Source organism: Mesocricetus auratus, unplaced genomic scaffold (genome assembly GCF_017639785.1).
Source record: "Mesocricetus auratus isolate SY011 unplaced genomic scaffold, BCM_Maur_2.0 Super-Scaffold_100008, whole genome shotgun sequence".
Taxonomy (NCBI): Eukaryota; Metazoa; Chordata; class Mammalia; order Rodentia; family Cricetidae; genus Mesocricetus; species Mesocricetus auratus.
Genome location: NW_024429192.1, coordinates 86,530,082 through 86,552,831, shown reverse-complemented (window position 1 = coordinate 86,552,831; position 22,750 = coordinate 86,530,082). Strand labels below are relative to the sequence as shown.

At 44.8% G+C, this 22,750-nt stretch overlaps 1 protein-coding gene and 1 non-coding gene across 3 annotated transcripts in view; one reads left to right on the top strand and one right to left on the bottom strand.

Annotated features, from left to right (window-relative positions):
- Nucleotides 1-6,744: 6,744 nt before the first annotated feature.
- On the top strand, nucleotides 6,745-6,818 carry Trnan-guu. Its single transcript has one exon. It is a non-coding gene; the product is annotated as a tRNA-Asn (tRNA).
- Nucleotides 6,819-13,222: 6,404 nt separating this feature from the next.
- Uspl1 (ubiquitin specific peptidase like 1) overlaps nucleotides 13,223-22,750 on the bottom strand; it is a 31,503-nt gene continuing 21,975 nt past the window's right edge. Inside the window, exons 8-10 of one of the 2 annotated variants that reach the window (XM_040751397.1) lie at nucleotides 19,892-20,049; nucleotides 16,121-16,291; nucleotides 15,521-15,692 (exon numbers count right to left, since the gene is read on the bottom strand). In XM_040751397.1, coding sequence (XP_040607331.1) covers nucleotides 15,670-15,692; nucleotides 16,121-16,291; nucleotides 19,892-20,049 — 352 coding nt within the window. In that variant the 3' untranslated portion in view covers nucleotides 15,521-15,669. Of the gene's footprint in view, nucleotides 16,292-19,891; nucleotides 20,050-22,750 lie in introns of both variants that reach the window. The other variant, XM_040751396.1, reaches the window with a different exon arrangement.

The following is a 22,750-nucleotide window of genomic DNA, read 5'->3' as shown; positions in this document are numbered from 1 at the left end:
CACAACTCTCTGCTGCATCTGTGGGCACCAGACACACATGTGGTGCACATACCCAAATGCAGGCCACTATTCACACACATACAAAGAAATAAGTAAAGATTAAAAACAAACAGCAACAAAAGCAGAGATGGTAGTGGTGCAGGAGGGTCTCTGTGAGTTCAAGGACAGCCAGAGTTACATACAGAGAAACCCTGTCTCAGAAGACCAAGATAGATAGATAGATAGATAGATAGATAGATAGATAGATAATATGAAAAAAAAGAAAACAAACAACAAACATTATGGCACTATTCTTGTGGTCAGAATTCCAGGAATATCCTTAGCTGAACTTTCTGGCTCAGTCAGGGTCTCTGTGGGGTTTGGTCAAGATGTTGGCTGTGGCCATAGCTTTCTAAAACCTTGATTTGTTCTAAAAGAATCACAGCTAAGATGGCTCACTCATGTGCAGAGCAAGTTGCAGCTGGCAGTTGGGGGGAGACTTTACTTCCTCCTCCGTGTGAGTTTCTCCAGAGACCTTCTGCATCCTCATGACAAGGCAGCTGGCTCCCCGCAAGGACAGGAAGGAAGTGGCTACATCTTCTATGACCTGATCCTAGAAGTGCAAGGGCATCCTTTCCTCCGCAGTCAGTCAGTCACCAGGGATTTGAAGATGAACAAGCACTTGCAGCGAGATGAAGGCCATGAACAGGTTCTCAAATGCATTCTGGGTGGCAGCGGCTTGTGGAGAGAGCCAGGATAACGGCACAGACTCCAGCAATGACGTGAAGGCGGCTTCTTCTGGTCCTTCCCTCCGCTGCAACAGTGCGCGACGGCAGCAGTAACACCGCAAAGGACACTAGAGAAGTGCGCTAAGGTTCATTCATCCTGCCCAACAAGATTTGGGCACTATCTCCTGACCCCCGAAATTAAACAGCTTTACCCACATCACCCTCTTTCCATGTAGGGAAATTAAAAGAATACAATAAGGGAACTAAAAAGGACAGTGCTTCAGCATTTGCTAGGGGAGGGGTCCGTGGCATATGAGTTGACGCAAAAATGAATCGGTTCCCTCTGAAAGTGCCCCATCGCTGACCTTCCTCCTGGGCTGGGCGCTCATCTACAGAGCACAGGCACTCGGGTGGGTCAGTCCTTGTGACTCTATTGAATCTACAACCTGAGGACCTAAGAAGAATGGAAAACCAGGGGTGATAGCATAGTCCTGTGATTCTAGCACCCTGGGGCAGGAGCGGGAAGATTATGAGTTTGAGGGTAACCCGAGCTACACAGAAACTTCCAGGTCAGCCTCAGGAACATTGCAGGACAGGACTGTGCTGCAGACTATTATTTTCAGGTATGTTAAATGTGTTTATTCTATGGAACATTTGTTTAGCGAGGTAAAGATATGTTGCTTTTGTTTGTGCTGCATTTGTTTAACCCTGTGAAGCTGTGATTCTTTGTCTGTCTAAAACACCTGATGGTCTAACAAAGAACTGAACGGCCAATAGTGAGGCAGGAGCAAGGATAGGCGGGACTGGCAGGCAGAGAGGATAAATAGAAGGAGAAATCTGGGAGAAGAGGGAGAAGGAGCAAGAGACCAAGAAGAGGATGACGTCAGAGGCCAGCCACCCAGCCAGCCAGCTAGCCAAGGGGTAAGAGAGAAAGTAAGGTATACAGAAGTTACCCAAGGAGAGAACAAAGAGTAAAGAGAGCCAAAGAGTAAAGAGAAAGAAACAAAAGAACAACCAACTACAGGACAGGGACATACCTTAACTGTACAGCATTTGCTTAGCATATCCCAGGCCCTGTGTTCAGCCCCCAGCACCAGGAAGAAGAGACACGAAAACATGCTCTATAGTCCACATGCCATCAACACTAGCCTATTAATATTAATATTAATAATATTAATTTTGAGCCACGACTCAAGACACGGATGCAGTCCCATTGTCTGCCCCAGGGGTTCAATAATAGGATGGGGTGTTTACTTTATTTCTGTTTCAGATTCCTGAAATATCCTCATGCATACTCATTTATTTTTAATGTATTTTCATGCACGGTAATATACAACACATGCATAAAAAGGATGTGTAAGATCTATGTGCCTTTGAAAACCTAATCAAAAGGACACCCATGTGTTTACCTCCTGCTTGAGAAATATATATCAGATTATTAGTAATAAGTTCCTAGTATTCTCTAGGTATTTATGACGTGCCAACCCTGTTGCAAGTATTTTGCATATATTATCTTCAGGGTCTTTCTAGTGAGTTAGGTACTGTTGGCATCATCTAACAAACAGAAAAGAAAGTCTCAATGGGTGGGGCGGGGCCTTTAGAGAAAGAGTGAAGCAGCACAAAGTACCGGAAAAGGGTACTTAGTTCCTGCCCAACATCTCCAAGAGACACAAGAGGAAAGAGACGAGGTTCCACCTTTCTGACTCAAGATGGGCAGACCCAGCTAAACCTCAGGGTGGGTCCCACTCATAAGGAAGGCAGTGCGCGCGTGCGTGCGTGCGTGCGTGCGTGCGTGTGTGTGTGTGTGTGTGTGTGTGTGTGTGTGTGTGTGTGTGTGTGTGTGTTAGGGACAGGAAAAGTACAGCATCCCAGTGTTCAGCTGGAATGTCCAGCTCAGCCCCACTCCTCCCTCTCTAAACCCCACCCTCTCAGAAAGATGGCCAAGAGTCGAGTCCTGAGGCAGCTCCTTCTCTGAGGCGCCAGCTCCTCAAGTCCCCACTCAAAGCTTAAAATTGGGCCCCAACCCAGCTAGTGGAGGATGCATCGTTGCTCCATGCCTACAGGGTGCTGAAGCCCTCTCCTGTAGACCAGTCATGTGATTTCTCCCCCGCCCTCTTCCCCCACTTCATCCCTGGGGGCTGGAAGGTCACCTGGGAGTGCTTTGCCCAAATATACCTTTTTTATTTGGCTTGATCTGGCTTATTGCGTCAGCAGAGAAACCTATTACCCACTAAAGGAATAATTATCCCACCCATCTCTGGTGACCCTGTCCTCCTAAGGGTGGTGCCTCAGCCAGGTCACTGACCCTGTGCCTCTGAAATGTTAGGTGTCCACCCAGGCTAATATTGCCTTCTCCAGAATGTTCGCATACAGATGTAGCAGACATCTACCCTGCAAGGTAGCCCTGAGAGGTCTTGAAAAACAAGGAGCAAGATCCTACAGACACTAATCCTACCCCACATGCAGTTTAAAAAGTAAAAAGCAAGCCACAGGGGTATTCTGCTCTTGCACAAGACCCAAGTTCAATTCCCAGCACCCACATGGCTGCTCACATATGTAACTCCAGTTCCAGGGGAGCCAATGCCCTCTTCTGACCCCTGCAGGCTCCTGTGTGCATGTCTACAAGCTGCATTTGGGAAAGAGAATAAATGATCCTACAGGGAAGCATGTTCTTGGGGTTTCTGTAGAACCACTGCCCGAGAAACGGACCTCTATTGTTTGTTTGTGGTGCTGGAAATCAAACCTATCAGCTTGCCTATGCTATGCAAGAGCTGTTCTACTATCGAGCTGCAACGCCTGTCAAACCAGACCTTTAGAAGATACCCCCTGAAGAGCTGTTCCACAGTCAAGAGCATCCGTTGCTCTTGCAGAGTACCCGGGTTCAGTTCATGCCCCTGGTGACTCCTAATGGCCTTATGGCCTTGTGGTACACAGACACACATACAGGCAAAACACCCATACACATACAATAAAAGTAAACAAATAATTAAGATAAAAAAAGAGCAGACAGCTCTGCCTTAATGACCCAGGGCTGAACAGTGGCTCTGCCCCTGACCCCAGCCACAGTGTCCCCTAAACCTCTGCTCCTCATCCCAAGACCTTGTTTTGAAGTCACCAGCAGTCAGAACTCCAGCCATCTTTCCAGCCCGCAGTGGTTCCTTTTGTTAAAAAACGTTGGTTGATTATACACGTAAAATGCGTTCACTGTAGGACTGTATGTTTATTGAGAGAGTAAATCAGCAGTAACACTGCCCCCAAAGCAATTAAAGAAATGCAATTGTCTTTTTTGTTTCAAATGGAAGATACACTTATGGGTGTATTAAATTAAGAAAAATCAATAAAAATGATAAAATGCCATGTTGGAGTGGTTCTGGGAGAAGCAGTCTGCTTACACAGCATGGTGGGAGGAAACCAATGCTAAAATAGAGACCCTTGTGGGAATAAGAGGTAGAGGCTTTCCTGCCCTTTATCTATATCTCGTGCAATCCACCAAAAGCTTCTCCCTTCCCCTGTCAAAAATCTATAAAACGTGTCTGTCTTTGTCCCCTTATCTTATTACCCACCAGGTACAGGATAAGGCCAACGGCAAACTGACCACTGATCTGTATCTCACATGAGAAAACTCCCTTACACTGTGAGGGGAATGTGATACTTACACCATCTTCATGAATGGGTGAGGCTGGCTGCCTAGGGAGCCCCAGAGACCCACCCGTCTAGAAACACTAGGATCACAAGCACATGCCACCATGCTTGGATACTCATTTATCTATAACTTATTTACTATCTGGGTTCTGGGGATCAAACCCAGGTCCTCAGGTGTACTCGGGCAAGCATTTTACAGATGGAGCTCTCTTGCCAGCCCCTTTTGAAACAGCAGCAGACAGCCTCCCTTTTAAACATTAGAAATACAAGTGCAATCTACATTAGGAATTCTGCCTTTTGTTTACTTCTTAGCTTCCCCATTTTTCTAGCTCAACCTTGGACCAGGGATGGAAAGAAGGGGGATTAGGAGAAGGGATAGACAAAATTTTCATTAAATTGGCATAATTTTAAGGTAACTTTAAAATCTACACGTAGGAAAACACTATTTCAATATTTCCAAGGTAGAGACTATTGGTTCTATTACACACACACACACACACACACACACACACACACACACACGCACGCACCAATCACAAGTTCCACCTACATGCATATTTCAGAAGCATCTAAATACAGACAATTGGCTCCAAACATCACCCAACACACATAAACCTGGCTATTTTGGCAAAGACTGAGACATCTCATCTCCCCTTTGTACGCACAGGCCCAGTCTGGCAAAGTCCTCCCCTCCCCACTTTTTTTAGTTTATGTATGACTGTGCACCGGGTGTATGCAGTGCTCACAGACGCCAGAAGAGGGCATCAGATCCCCTGAAACTGGAGTTAACAGGTGGTAGTGAGTTGCTGTGTAGGTGCTGGGAACTGCACCCCAGTCTTCTGGAAGAGTAACCAGTGTTCCTAACCACTGAGCCATCTCTCCACTCCTGCTCTCCTCTTTATATCATGTGCTAAGCCCCAGTAGTCCAGTTACCTCCTCGCCGAAGCAGAGCTGTCTCTCACTGAATGGAAGCACATAAAAGAAGCGTCCAGAAAAGACATGTTGCTAATAGTAGGGGCACGTAAAATACATCCATTAGGATAGTTAACCAGTTTTTAAAACGCGGAGAAATTGGATGCTTGTGAGTTCTTGGTAAAACCCAGGGATTCCACTTCTGGGTATGTCCCCCAAAACCAAAAGCAGGGACTCAAACAGATGTTAGTACAACCGAGCTCCTAGAAGCCAGCATGGAGAGCTGCACGATCAACCAAGTGTGGTGCAGACGTACAGGGGACAGCATTCAGGCGAGGAGAGGAAATCGCAGTTAGTGCCCCTGCGTGGTTAAGTCGTGAGGACACCACACTGAGACTAGCCGGTCAAAAACGCGCAAAGACTGGATAATTCCATCTAGGTGAGGCACTTAAGAATAGTTCAAGTAATAAAGACAGGAGACAGAACGAGACTTACTGGAAAAAGAAAGGGGAACGGATGTGAGTATTTAATGGAAGTGAGTATTTAATGCCATTGCAATGCATGCTTTAAAATGGCTAAGGACTCTACTCTTGCAGGGAACAGGAGTTCAGTTCCCATCACCCACGTTGACCGGTTCCCAACGCCAGTAACTACAGTTCCAGGGGAATCTGATGCCCTCTTCATTCTCTCGTACTCGCGTACACATCACCCAGATACATAATTAAAATAAATCTGTAAAATATAGTTCAAATGATACGAAAAGAAGAGCCGTAGGTAAGTGGAAAGTGCCAAGCAGTGTGTCCCGTCTGTGGGGTGATGGGTGAGAAAGAGATCTGACAAGGGCTGTGGCGGGCCTATCCGGAGAATTATTACATTTCCTACCCTAACCCTCCCAAGGCAGTCGATGTCCTGGGTTAAATTCAGAAGCCAGGGGAAGGCCTAGTCATCAGTGGTTATTTAACGCAGCATTTTAATTGCCATAAATCTGTTTCTGCTGATCCCTAAGCCACACAAGCCTCAAAGGAGGCTCTAGTCCCCTAAAGGATTGAGAATTTTTTCTCAGTAGGTGACAAAAACATAAAATCAACAAAAACTTACTTTTTAAAGGTATAAAGTGAAAAATACCTATGGCCTGCACACAGATCCAATTTATCAGCCTCGTTAAATGTTTGTTTGTTTGTTTGTTTGTTTGTTTGTTTTGAAAGTGGAGGTGATGTGATGAGAACACTCAAAAGGCAGGGGCAATGACAACCTTGAACAAGGACAGGGCTATAGAGTTCGCAGCCCTGGCGCAGGCTGGAAGCCTAAGCCGGAGCCGCCCTGCTCTCAGGAGGCTTTGCACCGCGGCTCCGCCTCTCCCCGCCTTCGCGCAGCCTCAGCCCGCAGGGCTCTGCAGGCCCGGCGCCTCCCGGGAGTCCAGGGCGGCTACGCCCAGGCCGGCCACGGAAATGTGTACACAGCACACGGCCTCTTAAGCAGCTGTGTCTCTGTGGCGCAATCGGTTAGCGCGTTCGGCTGTTAACCGAAAGGTTGGTGGTTCGAGCCCACCCAGGGACGGCAGCTCTTTTCTAAAACATTTTTAGAAATGATTTCACTGTTCTGGCATAATAAAGGCAACTGCTCTTCTACTACCTGCGTAAGGCTCATGCCGCTGCAGTCCTGTTTCCACCCTTTTTCAAAAGAGTATGCAAGTGTGATTCTGGAGCTTGGTCCACATCTGCTCACAAACTGCTGCGTTTGCCCTGGAAACCAGCGTTTCAGACCACCCTGCAATAGTGAACATGTAGTACCACCCCATGTGGCTCAGAAAAATAAATAAATAGCAAATGCAGTTTTCTCTGTAGAGTCGCATCTATTTTCAAACGGAGGAGCAAGAAATTACTTTGTGTGCAAAGTCTGGGAGAGCAAGTCATGCCGAATTTGGCCAAGCAGCAGCCAACTTTTGGACAATGAATTTGAATACAGGAAAATACATTATGTTTAACCTTGGACTACTGGCAGAATTATTCCCTCAAATTTAACTTTAACAGAAACTGTATAGGCTAAGTGTTAAAAAGTTTTAAAACAGAGACAGTCGTGGTGGCACACACCTTTAATCCCAACACTCGGGAGGCAGAGGCAGACGGATCTCTGCGTGTTCGAGAGCAAGTTCCAGGACATCCAGGGCTGTTCCCAATGGCACGTTTTCACTGTTTGTTTCACAGAGAAAACTTTGTGGTTTTTCACTGAAGACTTTCCATAAAGACAAGAAATTAGCTACTATACTAACACTCTTCTTTCAAGACTGAGGTAGGGAAGTAAGGGCTTTGTCTCTGGCGTGTACATTTTCACAGATTTAAGAGATCTAGTGTCTAGAGCCATGGTTCTCAACCTATAGGTCCCTGCCCCTCTAGAAGTTGTATGCCATATGTTTATATTACAAATCATAACAGTAGCAAAATTAAAGTTATGAAACAGCAGCGAAATGCTTTTCTGGTTAGGGGTCACCACAGCATGAGGAACTGTATTAAAGAGTCTCAGCATTGAGAAGGATGAGAAGCACTGGTCTAAAAGGAACAGTTACCTGAGTCCCTGAGGTGTCTCTTAGCAGATGCTTCCACCAAATAACTGTTGACTTAAAAACCCTAAAGGACCTGGGCAGTAGAGGCACATGCCTTTAATCCCAGCTCTCTGGAGGCAAGAGACCGGTAGATCTCTGGGAGTTCCAGGGCTGCCAAGACTACACAGAGAAACCCTGTCTTGGGGAAAAAAATACTAAAGGCGGTTAGGCTGCTATGCAGAGTAACAGAATTTCCCAAAATGCTCTTAGGTTGAAGACTTTTTGACGTCCCCAAGCTACAAGGTATGAAGATTCCATAGTACCCACTACCATATGCTTTATAGTAAAAGCAACAGAATTAAAGTGAGTTGGATCAAATGATCATGTTTACACTATAAATCTTTTTGTTTCTTTGCTTTTTGGTTTTTCGGAGACAGGGTTTCTCTGTGTAGCCCAGGCTGTCTTGGAACTTGCTCTGGTCTCGAACTCACAGAGTTCTGCCTGGATCATAGCCATGAGCCACCACAGCCCAGCTTTCACTGTAAATCTTCTCTCACACCATATCTGTTATTCCTAGCATTAGGAGGGCTGAGAAGGCAGAGTTTCCATCTTGAAACTGAACATGGTTACCAGAGGCTCCAAGCCCCATAGTGTGGGGCCTACCTTTCATTGTGATGATCTCATTGGCTCCGTTCCAACACCTGAGGGGAGCACACAGCTTTAGCCTGTGTTCCTCCACACAATTTGCTTGTTACATGCACTGACTATAGGTTCCAGGGTCCTGCTGCCTCCCAGTCCCCAGGATCCTTTCCCTGATGTGACCTTCCCACCTTGACCCTATTTGCCTCACTTGAACAGCTGAGCCATCTTGAATGAATGGCAGTACCACCAGGAAACCAGCAAGCTGGCTAGCCCTAGAATATGAAGTCACTGAGGACATGCATGGCACACGATCAGTACAGAAGTAATGGAGAGAGACAAAACTGCATGTGATTGGTGGTGTGCATGAGGCCCACAATTCAGGCTGTTGAGGCAGTCAACATGACAGGAGCTGTGTCTTCCTGATGCATGTAAAACAAATCTCCAAGATCAAACAGGAGCATTTTGGTACACACCTTTAATCCCAGCACTCGGGGAGCAGAGGCAGGTGGGTCTCTGTGAGTTTGAGGCCAGCTTGGTCTACAGAGCAAGTTCCAGGACAGCTAGGACTACACAGAGAAATTTAAAAGGCTAGGCTAAATTTGAACTCACTATGTAATTAATGATCTTGAGCCTTCTGCCTCTACTTCCTGAGTGCTGAGGTTACAAATGTGTACCACTAAGTTTGTCATGAAGTTCTACTAGAACTCAAAACCTACTTCCAGGACGTCTTTTTTGAAAGACATTTTAAACACAAGGGCTGAGAGTAAGAGACAGCTGGGAAAAAAAAACACTGAGAGCACTCGTGTGGGTTTCTCAAAGTCTCGCTTTATTGTTTGTTCTTCTAAGAGTGTCTCCTGTTGCCCAAGCCATGTCCAGCTAGGATTGAAGCCGGGACTTTATGCACACCAGGCAACCATTCTACCAACTGAGCTATACGTCCCGGTCCTGCTCCCTTTTAAAATTAATTTTCCTCTTAAATTTAACTGCTAGGCAGTGATGGTGCACGCCTTTAATCCCAGCACTCGGGAGGCTGAGGCAGGCAGATCTTTGAGAGTTCCAGGTCAGCTTGGTCTACAGAGCAAGTGCCAGGATGGCTCCAAAGTTACACAGAGAAACCCCATCTTAAAAAAAAAAAAAAGTTAAGCTTTATTAAAGTCAAGCTTTGTGGAGCTCTGAGAAAATTCCAAATGGGAAGCTAAGGACTTTCCCCAAACACATTTGTGACGGAATTTTGTTCTACCATCCAAGAGAACCACAACCTTCCCAAACATACTTTTTAGCCTCCAAAGCTTGAGTCTTGGCTTTTATTTAGTTTGTATTCAGGGTTCTAACAAAGGCCATAGGCATGTCAAATTCAAGTGTTCAATGCCTCCATGGCTACAGCTTCACCCAAGAGGGCTCTCATTCATGGAAAACTGAATCCCTGACTACACAGCAGAAAAGAACGTCGGATGAGTTTATTACGGATTTAGACAGTCAAGACAGGGTAGCTCATGCCCCTTAAGACGTGGGATGGACTCCAGAAAGCTGCCCTAAAATCCAACATCACTTTACGGCTGTGTATGATCCTGTGGCTGCTACATAACTCAGATTGTGTATTTATAGCAATGTGTCACGATTAAGATTAAAAAAGAGACTGCAAAGCAGTTTTATGGGGTGTATTACTAGACTCAGGACTGAGAGGAGAGCAGGCACCATAGTGAAGCCAAGGCTGTAAACATTCCAGTCCAAAGCTCGAAGTCAGTGTGGTCCTTAACACTCTGAGATATCTGGGAAAAGTTTTATCAGCTGCTTTGCAATTTCCCTGACTCTCAGCAGGAAGGTAAGGAGGTCCTGGGGGAGGGGCATCTCCCTCCCCAGGGGGACTCAGTGTCCTGGATTTTCCTTTAGGTTTGGAAAATAATATGAAGGTTCCTAAGGTAACAAAAATCTGAATAAAAAGCCAGTTTGGTTTTTTTTTTTAAACTAAAGCTGTTAATAAAAGACTTGAGACAATAAGAGCTCTCTTGAGGGTTTAACACAATGTGTCCTTGTTACACTATGGAGTGACTGGATCAGAAGGGCTTTAACAGCGACCCTTTCAGAGTGACTTCTGTGGAGATTTACATCAGCAGATACTGATTTGCATTCCTTGCTTTCTGGCTTCCTTCAATGACATCCCTCATTGGAATTGAGTCAGTTTCCACTGTTTGGTTAGGGTTTGTTTGTCCTGCTCTTTTGGTGTGGGGTAGGTGTTGGGGATCTCCGCAAACCCCACAGTGTTGGTCCAGGGGAGGCACGAAGGAAATCCGCTCCAACAGTAGCCAGTATTGGCCTGACGTTGGGTAGCTTACTTTAGGCGTATTTACGCACAGCACAATTTGGGAAACGTTTCCTAGTGATAGTGAACTCAATCCCATGTGCACAACAAAGCTTAAGACATGACAACATCAAACTCTTGTAGAGTACAAGTGATGTCCTCCATAAAGATAGGTCTACAGATTAAGGAAGCAGACCCAAGGTCCACAATGCTGTGAGAAGGGTCTGGAAAGAACAGTGCTGTAGTTTGGCTAGACAAGCAGGGTGAAGACAAGGGTCTGGGGGAAGCCAGGTGTGGCCTGGCCATAGACAGCAGTGGAAAAACAGGTTATACATCTTTCCCTTTGAGGAGACATGTTTAACAATCCTGGTTTCCCTAGTGCTTATCTGTGAGCACAAGGACCTCCATGCCTCCTACGGGTGGACAGATGGGTATGTACAAGTGAGTGTAGTGCACACGGAGGCCAGGAGAGGATATTGGCTCCCTCGAAGCTGGAGTTAGAGGTAACTGTGTGCACATGGCCACAAACACCTGACAAAGAGCAATTAAAGACAGATTTGGCTCCCAGTGGGAGGGTATACAGCCTAACTCAGCAGCAAGCATGGGAGCAGGGGCATGAGGAGGTGGTCACACTGATCGTTAGGAAGCAGAGTGGGCTGGAAGGTTGTTGGGCTTTAAAAAGCCCAAGGCTTTTACCTCCTGAAGTCTCATAACTTCCCTGATGCTACCATCAGCTGGGGACCAAGTGCTGGGAAGCATGAGCCCGGAAGGGTAGCCTTAGAAATCATTACTTGCTTTTCATGGTCATGTGCCCCAGATCCACATTCCCTGTGGAGGTCAGAAATCAAGTCTCCGGAAGCCCACTTCAACTTCACACTGTAACCAAGGGTTTTGTTTCTATCATGGCAACATTTGGTGTTTTGGCCAAGCACAGAGCTGAGCTAAGCAAAGGCCAATATAAGGTGCCTTACATAAAAAAATAAAGTGTCCCACCTGACAATGGTGGCGCATGCCTTTGATCCCAGCACTCGAGGCAAGAGACAAGTGGCTCTCTCTGAGTTCCAGGCCAGCCTGGTCTACAGAGCTAGTTCCAGGATAGGGAGGGCTGTTACACAAAGAAACAGACAAAACAAAACAAACAAAACAAAACAACAACAACAAAAAAAACAAAAACTGGTGTCCCAGAAGTTTTGTTCCAGACTAAGTTGGAGTACTGCTGGCCATGTTTTGTTTTGGTTTTTTTTCCCCAAGACAGGGTTTCTCTGTATTGTTTTGGAGGCTGTCCTGGAACTCACCCTGTAGACCAGGCTGGCCTCGAACTCACAGAGATTCGCCTGCCTCTGCCTCCCGAATGCTGGGATTAAAGGAGTGCGCGCCACCAATACCAGGCCGGCTGGCCATGTTAGCAAACACAGAATCAATACTGAGAATGAATAAGGCGCAAGAACACAGTTGTGAACTTGCTCTAAAGCAGTGATGAATAAGTTATCTTTGTAATGAGTTGACGGATCTTGACTACCGAAACTATCACTAATCAACGGAACGTATTTCCCACACCACTGACCACTGACCTTGTGTGGAAGTTCCTCGTGAAGCCCAAGGCTTTCATTTCACCACCTCATATCATGCAAGTGCTTGGTACTTACCGGTAAAAGCTGTGAGTGGGAACAAACAAGCCAGGGCTGAGCAAGCAACCCTACACAGAAACTCAACTGACCACATGACAGAGCAAATGCTCAATCCCGTAGCAATCATAGAAAGGTAAACAAAACCAAGGGGGCTCCCTCTGATGACCCCAAGACTACCTAGTGCTGGCAAGAATGAGAAGCTGATGGTGCTAGCTATCAGCATACCTTTCAACATGTGTACCCTTTGACCACAAAACACCAACCTTCTTACAGTTCCCCTCAAATAATACTTGGATTTCTACAACATCTGCCAAGGATAACTGTGGCAGCATTATTAACTGGAGCAAAAGTACAAAAATCAAGACTATTCTGATTAGTACAATAGTTAGGAACACAATGTAATTAGGCAGTTATTCAAGTTACTGAGCCAGCCATGGTGGCCCCAGTAGATAACCCTGAACTTAGAATGTAGAAGGGTCAGAGGAATAGTAGTTCCAGGTCAGTTTTGGCTACAAGGACAACCTGGGCTATATGAGATGCTATTTCAAAAAGCAAACAAGTTCTGGGGAGCGTGTGCTCACACACACACACACACACGCACGCACGCACGCACGCACGCACGCGCGCACACACACACACACACACACACGCACGCACACACACACACACGCACACACACAGTCAGTCAATCAGAACCGGGAAGTAGTAGCAGGCTCAGTGAGAGACCTTGCCTCTGAAGAAAGGGGAGAGTGATACAGCAAGAGTCAAAAGTCAGCTGGGGACCCACACACAGGGTGACCCTACAGGTGTACACTTGCTTTAACACAAAACAAAAAAACATAGAACACTTTCCTTAGAACATGCATTATTTATACAATCAGAGAAAAAAAGACTTAGGAATACATATGAGAGACAAATTAATAAATACAAAGTCCCTTGGTCAAGTTTTTACCACCAATCACCAGCCACCCAAAACTCAAGTATAACTCAAATCACTAGAGATGCTTTTGCTTTTTGTTTTCTTGAAACAGGGTTTCTCTGTATAGACTAGGCTGGCATCGAACACCTGCCTCTGCCTTCCAAGTGCTGTGTGTGCCATCACCATCCAGCTAGAGTAGCTTTTGAACAACCAACTTACTCTGGAGCCAGGGGATGACTAGTTCAATACTTCTAACTCATCCATCTAATTTACCAGCCACATTCTGCTTATCTGTAAACACTGACCGTCACCTCACTCATGGGCTGGCTGAATTTTAAATTATCACTTCACATATAATAGAATTTGGCTTGTAAGCATGACTACTCTTAAAAGCAGCAAGATTAGCAGGTACCCTAGTATGTGTAGAAACTGTGTTGGGAAGAAAGACGGTATTTAAGACAACATAAACATTAAGCGCATCATAGACTACCACTTCCTGTAACCCATCACACACTGCTCACTTCACATTACTCCAAGTTCTAATGATGGGGCTTCTTATCATCCTTAGTGAAGAGAGGACAGAAGCATCAGGCTTGGGTTGATCAGAAGCCAAGGCATTCACATGCTGCATTCCACAAATCGTTTGTATAAACTAGGGCTTTCCTGAACTAAACAGTTTTCAAAAGGTACTTTATTTGTGGTAAATGTTTGTGTGGATACGCGTGCATGGTTTAGAGGCCAGAGGTCAATGTCAGTGCCCATCTCATTCCTAGAGATGGGGTCTCCACTGCAACTGGAGCTCATCAATTTGGCTTAACTGGCTGGCCAGCAAGCTCCTGGGTCCTGGGACCTGGGACTCCAGTTGTGCATTGATTGCCATGTCTGGCCTTTCACAGTGGTTCTAGAACTGAACCTGGGCCGTCATGCCTACAGAGCAAGTACTTTATCACCTGAGGCATCTCCCCAGGCCCCAACATAAATCTTAAAATCAGGAAATTTAATGGAGCCAAGTATACAACCTACTACCCTATAATCACAAAGTGACAGTGACAAAAACAAGGCTGAGGGTTTTAATTTACAGTAGGTCCCATGCTTCACAGGTAGACCCAGAGGAGACCTCAGTAGCTTACAGCTTCCTCATGGCTAGAACACAAGGGTGTGCATTTCAGCCGGCGCTACCCACAAGTCACATTCTCTTGCAGCAGTGATCAGTGTTAAACTAAAACGTTAACAATACTCAGCAATTCTCAAACAGATATTCATCAAAATGAGGTATATCTAATGTGTCATTTGTTAAAGAATTCAGTGCTGAAGTAGGAAAAAAATCATCAAAAATATCAGTCTTCATGGGGCTCCCCAAGTTCAAGGCTCTTATGCAGGCACTGTCCGTGACTGACTGTAGCTCAGCTTCACACTGGTTTTTCTTGGGGCCGCAATAGTTATGGTCCTGTCCCAGAGAGCTGTTCTGGGAAACAGCACTGAAATCAGTAGGTGCTGGTGTGCTGTCCCCCACCTCCAAGTACCTCAACTCAGACTCCACACTTGCTGAGGGCTCTGACAGAGCTGGAGGCGAAAGCAATTCTGCTAAAATCTCTTCGTGACTCTGGCTGTTACATGAGGTGCCACCAGGAGCAGTGGTGCACCCTGATTTGTTGTCTGCAAGATCAATTTGATACTGTAGCTCATTCAACAGATCTTCTATGGACTCAGAGTCATTTGGAGATCCACAACTGGACACAGGCTCTGAATGGTCACTTACGGAGGTGCCACGGTTCGGGGAAGACATGAGAGCAGCTAGTTTCTTCTTTTTTGCTTTTAGTTTTTTAAGAAGCTTAAGCCGAAGCTTATGAACCTGATCTTCAGCTGCATCTCCACAGCTTGCTGGAGAGACAGCACTTTCACTGCTATGGGAATTGCTGCTGAGGGGAGCTGCACGTGAGCTTTCTTGCCCCTTCAACAAGGCTAAAGGGGCGTTCCCACCAGAATGGGGCAGAGCAGCTGTGCTGCCTGAAGGTGGAGAGCTGCTGCCTGCAGGCAGCTCATCCACATGCTTAGAAGCCTTCCTAGACATCCTCTTGGCCTTCCTGTTTGTATTCTTCGTTTTAAAGCCATCAAAATTATTGGCTCCTTTAACGGAGGGCTGCAGGTCAGTTACCGCTCTATTCTGAGCCAAAACACAGGGTGGCATAAATGCACCACCCCTGCTTAACAGCCCTTTCACCCAACTTCCCACGAAAGCTTTCTTCTGATCGTCTTTCCGAGGCTGAGTCTGTAATGAGCTGGTTGTTACCGTTTTAGAAGACGCTGCAGTTTCTCTTTTTCTCAAATTAGATGCCTGAGATTTGGCAGGTTGTGACAGCAACTGTATCTGAGTGTCCTTCTCAGCTACCATGGACTTCAACTCCTGAACAGGAACAGGAACAGGGGCATCAGTCACAGGGTTAGGAACTACAGTGTCTCCTGCCTGTGACGGTACTGCCTCCGGGTCTGTGCTCACAACTGGTGGGGCGACTAGCTTTCCTTCATATGGGTTAGACAGTAAGGAAGTCATCAGTGAGTCTTTTGGTCGCAAAGAAAGTGCTCTGACAAGTTCCGCACTTTCTGCCACAGGTTTATCTTCCAATAGGCAATCTTTGAAGTCAACCTGAAAAACAGAGGCAGCTTCAACGAAGCCTTTTGCTCCTGAAAGTACACTATCTCCATGAGCTACAGCTTGGACTTCTGGAAGAGTCTGAGGAGCGACTGGCGTATATGTGGGGCTGGCGACTGAGGGTTCTGAGGTGGCAGCCCCACCCACAGAACACAGTGTTGGCGAAGCTGGCTGCTCCTCACCTGACTCAGGCTGTGCACTCGACTTTGTGCATGGAAGGCAGGCAGCTTCTTCAGTTGGTACTTGGGACTTTCTTTCCCAAACAACAATATGTATCTCTGATGCTGGCACTTCGAATGTCATGTGCCTTTTAGCACAGGAACCCTTTAAGTCATCACACTCCAGCCAACTGCCTGGGAAATAAGAAACAAAGTCACAGGTGAGACCTTCCCCAACACCATTCTCCCTTCCTTACTGCTGTCACTCGGCACCCACCAAAGGAGCACCGTGAAGCCTTCTTTCTCCTTGTCTCTACTCTGTCAGAAGCTAGTTTTCATTTGATCACAGAAGTTACAGGCTATAAAATGCAGAAATCTGAAAATACAGGGAGATCTGCTGGATACGTTCCATTCTTTATTAAATATACATCACAATGGAATCACTTTAACTTCAGAACTGCCTAATATACCCAACAGAAAAGAGCAAAGTGTCCCATGTTCATGGCAAAGGACAAGTTTAAGGACTGAAAAGGCTGCAGATCAAACCCTGCAGCTCCACAGGGAATGGGCTCAGAGGTCATCATATGGCAGCTTGGTCAATGGCAGTCCTTTCCATTTGCACAATTTCAGGGATATGGTAGGTGTGGTAGGGAAAAGGACATATGAAGTACACTAGCACACAGAATAGGAGATAAGGAAGCAATTAGTTTAAACTACTCCTTAAAGGAGAAGATAAAAGGGGACACTTTAGAAAGATAGCCATTTTTGTTTTTGTTTTACAGGAAGTAATGAATGCTGGCAGGGCTGTGGAAAAACTGGAACCCTGTGTGATGCTGGTAGGATTATAAAGTGGCACAGAAATAATCTAGTCATTTGGGGAACACACTCTGAGTAGACACCCCAGAGAAGTGACACCAGAGGCTTTAAGAGTCAGCCCATCAGTGCTCACGAACACATTAATGGGGTCACTACTCAGGGTGAGGAAGGAAGGAAACTTGGCACACTGTACCATGAAGAAACCTTGAAAATGTGAAATAAGCCAGAAACAAAAGGCAAATCCTCTGGTTCCACCTGCACGAGGAGCCCAGAGCAGTGACATTTAGAGACCCAAGGTAGAACAGTGGCTACAACAGCCAGGGAACATAGAACAGTGAGCTGGTATCTAGTGAACACAGCATGTTTTAGTTATGAGAGTTGCTGCCCTGGATGCTGGTGATGGACTTATAGGACTGTATATGTTAACCCCAATGAACTTTATAAGCTTAAAATATTGAAATGGAAAATTTTTATATTATATCCATTTTGCTACAATAAAAAAATTAAGCAAACAGAAACCATGGCTGGAAAGAAAAGAAAATGGATGAACGATATCAGGGGTAGGGTGAGGGGGGTGTTAAAGGGAGGTGGAGTCATTCATATTTACTTACATTTAAGTTATGCCACATGATAATTTGAGAAAACCTAACAACTACAAGTCTAGATGAGCCATGGCTACTCGATAACTACTAAGGGAATTGTGACAAAGCAAACACACAGCTTACTCTATCTATGGTATCAAATGCGGTGAACTAAGAGAGCATGGTGTAGTGAAATAACATGTGCATGCTAACACATTTCCTGTCCCTTGGATCACAGTAGTGAAGTCACTCTAGACATCACAGTTGCAGCAGTGGAGATGTTACAACCCACAGCACTCTTTTACAGTATGACAGAATGCTTAGAGACATCTTCAAAAGAGCCCACACAAAAAACTCACTTTCACACAGCTGAAAGGTTCTATCAAGAAGGGCCAGGCGTGGTGGCACACACCTTAAATAATCCCAGCATTTGGGATCTCTGAGTTCCAGAACAGCATGGCTACACAGAGAAACCTTGTCTTGAAAAACCACAAAAAACCAAAAAAAACAAAAAAAACAAAAAAAACCCACTAAATTTGAGAAACAGGGAACAGGGAGGATATAAAAGGAGAAAAGTCTTTTCTGCAGCAGTGCTTCAGACTAATTTAGATGACAATTTCTAAGGTATCAAATTAGTGACTAAGAACAAATAGAGGTCTAAGACCCAATAGACTTTTTTCTCCAAATCCCTTAAAGAGAAAAATTAAAAACAAGATTAAAATACTACCAGCACACTGAATACAGGCAAAAATGTCACAAAGAAACCCACTGTTGTGCATAATTAGTATAATGTGGGCACAATGCATGCACATATAAGGAGACACACATTTACTGGAATGGCCAAAGTCTTCACCACTGCCAAGCGCCAGCAATGCTAGGGACAACAGGAATTCTCCTCACTGCTTGTTGTGAATGTAAAAGACAGCACCTAAGTTTCTCACAAAACAGAACTGCCATTTGATCTAACAACCAAACTCCTTGGTATTTACACAAACAGACTGCACAGTTTGTATGTAATTGTAGATGTTTAAGCAGTTACTCATATTTGTGCAAACACAATCAAGATGGTTTTTATTATTATGATTATTATTACTATTATTGTATGTACTTAGGAGGGTACAGACCAGAAGACAACCTCAGATGACATTCCTTAGGCACGGTCCACCTTTATTTTGAAGAAAGGGTCTCTCATTTGCTAAGAAGCTAGGTTAGCCAGCCAGCCAGCAAGCTGCAGGGATCTGCCTCTCCAGCTCTGGGTTTCCAAGTGTGTATCGCCACACCCAGCTTTTGTATGTGGGTTTTGGGACTAAAACTTAGGTACTCCTGTAGCATGGCAAGCAATTTGCTAAATGAGCCATTTCCCTGGCTCCCAAGATGTCTTCTTAGGTGGTGAATGTACCTAAGCTTCAGTATTCAGATACAATGGGATGTCGCTTGAGAGCTGCAGTGTTAAGTTTTGAAAAGACTTGGAAGAACACGAAGTCCACATTACTAGGCAGAACCAGTGCACTTGAAAAGGCTGCCATGTATAAAATTGAAGCCATTTAACGTTGTAGAAAGAGTCCTACTGCTGTACTGCAGCACTTGAGATGAAAGCATTGGAACTGAGGAAGGGCGGAGGTAGAGGACAGTGTATTTGTCTGGAGGTAGAGAAACTACTCTGTATGGTGCTACAATGGCAGGTACTTATTGGCAGTCACACACTTAACTAACGCATACAGATGGTACGCACCAAGTGTGGATCAGGAGCCTTTGGGCAACAGTGTACTTGTATAGGTGTGCTGAATTAACAAATGCTCCAGTCTGGCACGGGAGGTACACAGTAAGAAAAGAACAATGGCTAACACAAAAAACTCAATGGACGAACCATACTCCACACACCAGGGGTACAAGTGTTCTGTTGATGGGTAAGTTAGAAAAAGACCAGGTTGGGAAACATACTGAGGAACTGTCTACAAAAACAACACATGAAGTGAGAAATACAACAAGGAGGGGGCTGGAGAGGTGGCTCAGTGGTTAAGCACTGACTGCTCTTCCAGAGGACCTGGATTCAGCCCCCAGGACCAGCATGGCAGCTCAAAACTGTCTGTAACTCCAGTTCCATGGAATCCAGTATCCTCACATAGACATACATGCAGGGAAAACACATAAATCTTAAAAAAAAAAAAAAAGAAAAGAAATACAACAAAGAGTAAATAGGTAAACCTAGAGATACATGGCACAAAATTACCAAGGATACTCCAAAACATGGCATTTTTTTAAGAGGAAGAGGGGCAGAGGAATTAAAGACAAAGAAGATAGAAAAAAAGAAGTCCAGGTGAAGTCTGTTTTTACAACAAAACAAACTCATGAGGCTCTATTTCCCACAATCAGTATCATAAAACCTTTCAGCACTTACCATCAGCATCTATAATCCATGTTATAAAATGGTTATTTGCTTGGTACTGTATTACACATGTGACTTGATAAAGACTACCTTCGAAATGAAATGCATAGTGCTGCAAATCCTTCCGAGGTAAGCCTTCCACGAAGTGCAGCATGAATATGGGCGATGCTCTGTGGAAAAGAGGCACAAGTCAAACCAATTTCATGCCATGTGTCTGCCATTCAGAAGACCATCCAGTCACACACAGGGCTAGCTGTGCTTTGCTAACTCTGCTCTAGCTCCTCCAGATGTGTGCCTACTTAGAAAGGGAGAAGTGGCTCTAAGAAGCACGTGACACTAAACCCTTTGGAATGGTACCACCAGCAGCTGGGAGCCAGTATGCTGGAAGACTGACAAAGACCCTAAACAAAACTTGCTCTACCAGCAGCTCAAAGCACTATGCTGCGAAGTCCAGCTCCTTTAGGTTTTCTCTGGTATCAGGTGACCAAATCAATCACTTCTGTGAAGTAGAAAAAGTAGTAAGTGAAAATCTTATACCTAAGATATTCAGACATTGAGCTGGCCAATTTCTCCCTTAACTCAGGAAGTAAGGAGATCCACTAAATTCAAATTTACACTTATGAAAAACTTAATTTGTATGTAAGTAGAGGAAAAAAATGAAACACACTAAGAGATTTATTATAAACTACAAGATGCTCATCATTTCAAAAATACATTTTACTATTATAGCAACATCAAACTAGGAACAAACCTATAAATGGGTCTCAAATAATTAAAGGTAACAAAACTCCTGGGGTTTAAGAAGTGGTGGGTACCCCTAATATTTAATCTTAATATTTAAACAGATGTCAAAACTTCCTTAACTTATCAAAATTTATTCAGCTGAAAATGGATTTGAATCAATGTCCAAACTGTAGATTATCCAGACTGACAATGAATGATATGTAAATTACCCCATCAATTATCTTGTGAGAGTGTAAGTACATCCTTGAAACTGAAAAACCTGAGTCTGAGGCCAGCCTGAGCTACAAAGTAAAACCCTGTTTCACCAGCCAAGAGACCCTGTCTCCAAAACAAACAAACAAACAAACAACAAAACAAAACAAAACCAACAACCAGCAAGGGCCTGATATGCTGGCACTCACTTATTATCTCAAGACTCAAGAGAACTCATCAAGTTCCAAGTCTAGCCTAGACTACACAATGCAACTATCTTGAAACACAACAAAGAAACAGACAACAGGAAAGCAAAACAAATAAGCAGAACAATAAAAGTAAAGTTAAAATATAATAATCTTCAAATGGCAGCCTGGACCAGGTGTGACCAAGAGTATAAAGCCTGAAAGTTCTGTAAACTGCCTATATTACCACAATTTTTGTCCTGGTGCTTTGTTTTGTTTGTTGTTGTTGTTTTTGAGTCAGGATTTTTTGGGGGTTTTTTTTGGGGGGGGTTCGAGACAGGGTTTTCTCTGCCTCCCGAGTGCTGGGATTAAAGGCGTGTACCACCAACACCAGGCTGAGTCGGTTTCTTTGTATAGCCTGGCTCTCTGTAGACTAGGCTGGCCTCGAATTTAGAGAGATCTACCTGCTTCTGCCTCCCAAGTACTGGGAGCAAAGGTGTACATCACCACCAGATGGTTTGTCCTGATTTTAAATATCTGACTTAATTTACCAACTAGATGTCGCTGACCATAAAATGTGCCAATAAAGTACACACACTATCAACTGTTAGGACATGAAGTATATGTCTTTCAGTGATCCGCAGAGATCACAGATTCTCACAGCTGGATAAGCAGGCCTTAGACTTGGACTCTCCATTAAAGTCTTGTATTTAGCTCCCTGGGTCTCACACATATGACAGGTACCATTCCAAGTATCTCTAGAGGCCACTTATCTAAAACCTCATGCGTCTATCTAGAAATGTCAGTGAGTCTGCACATGAACATTTTAGGATGAATATATATATGAACAACAGTAAATTATACAATACGTGTAAGAGCACCTGCCAGATTGCATGTTTTTTCTAAGGCTTCTGAGGCAGTAGCTGGTAAAGGAGTCCAAATAAAGAGGCAAAATTAACTCCACCTGCAGCCTGGGCTGCAGTGACAACCACATTTTAACTGAATGTAAGCAGATGCCGCAGAAGCTGCTTTGAAATCATGACAGGACAGAAACGTTATTACTGGGGAAAGAATGACCAGATTCACAAACTCTCAGGCAGCTGCTTATGCAAGCCCTTTGCAGAGAGGCTGATGGTACACCTCAGTTCTCTATAGGGTCCCTTCTGTTTCAGCCACACAAGGGAACCTCACAAAGCCCTTTACCTGGGCCTCAGGTGCTGAACAAATATAGCATCGAGTATACCCCTGACTTGGTCTTTCTTCCATACTTAGGGACGTTCTAAATGACAACTACCAATTCCCTGTGCTTTAACACACCCAAGGTCACGGCCTCCACAGCTGGCAGTCACCAGGCAGCGTTTCTGTTTTACAAAGGGCACAAGTTACAAACAGTAACATAATGTGTGTCCTCCACTACTTGCTGCTTCTGAGTCTCTATACCCTCAGCTTGTCTCATCCAGCCGCTCAGAAACTCATGAGCCCACTTTGTTTTCAAGCTTCTTCCTACCCCTGACTGTATGTAGGTGTGTCAGCCAAGGAAGATGCTCAGATGTGAGAACCAGTTTAGGCTGTGTCTCAACCATAGGAAACAGAATGAACCACCAGACCTAGAACTAGAGTTAACAGAAGACTTGGAGCTAAGAGTCATTGGCACTGAGTCACAGAGGTGCACCTCTTTTGGAAGGATAAACCTCAGGAAAAGCATGGAGAATATATTCCCTGGGCCATCTAAAGACAGCATGAGTACCAA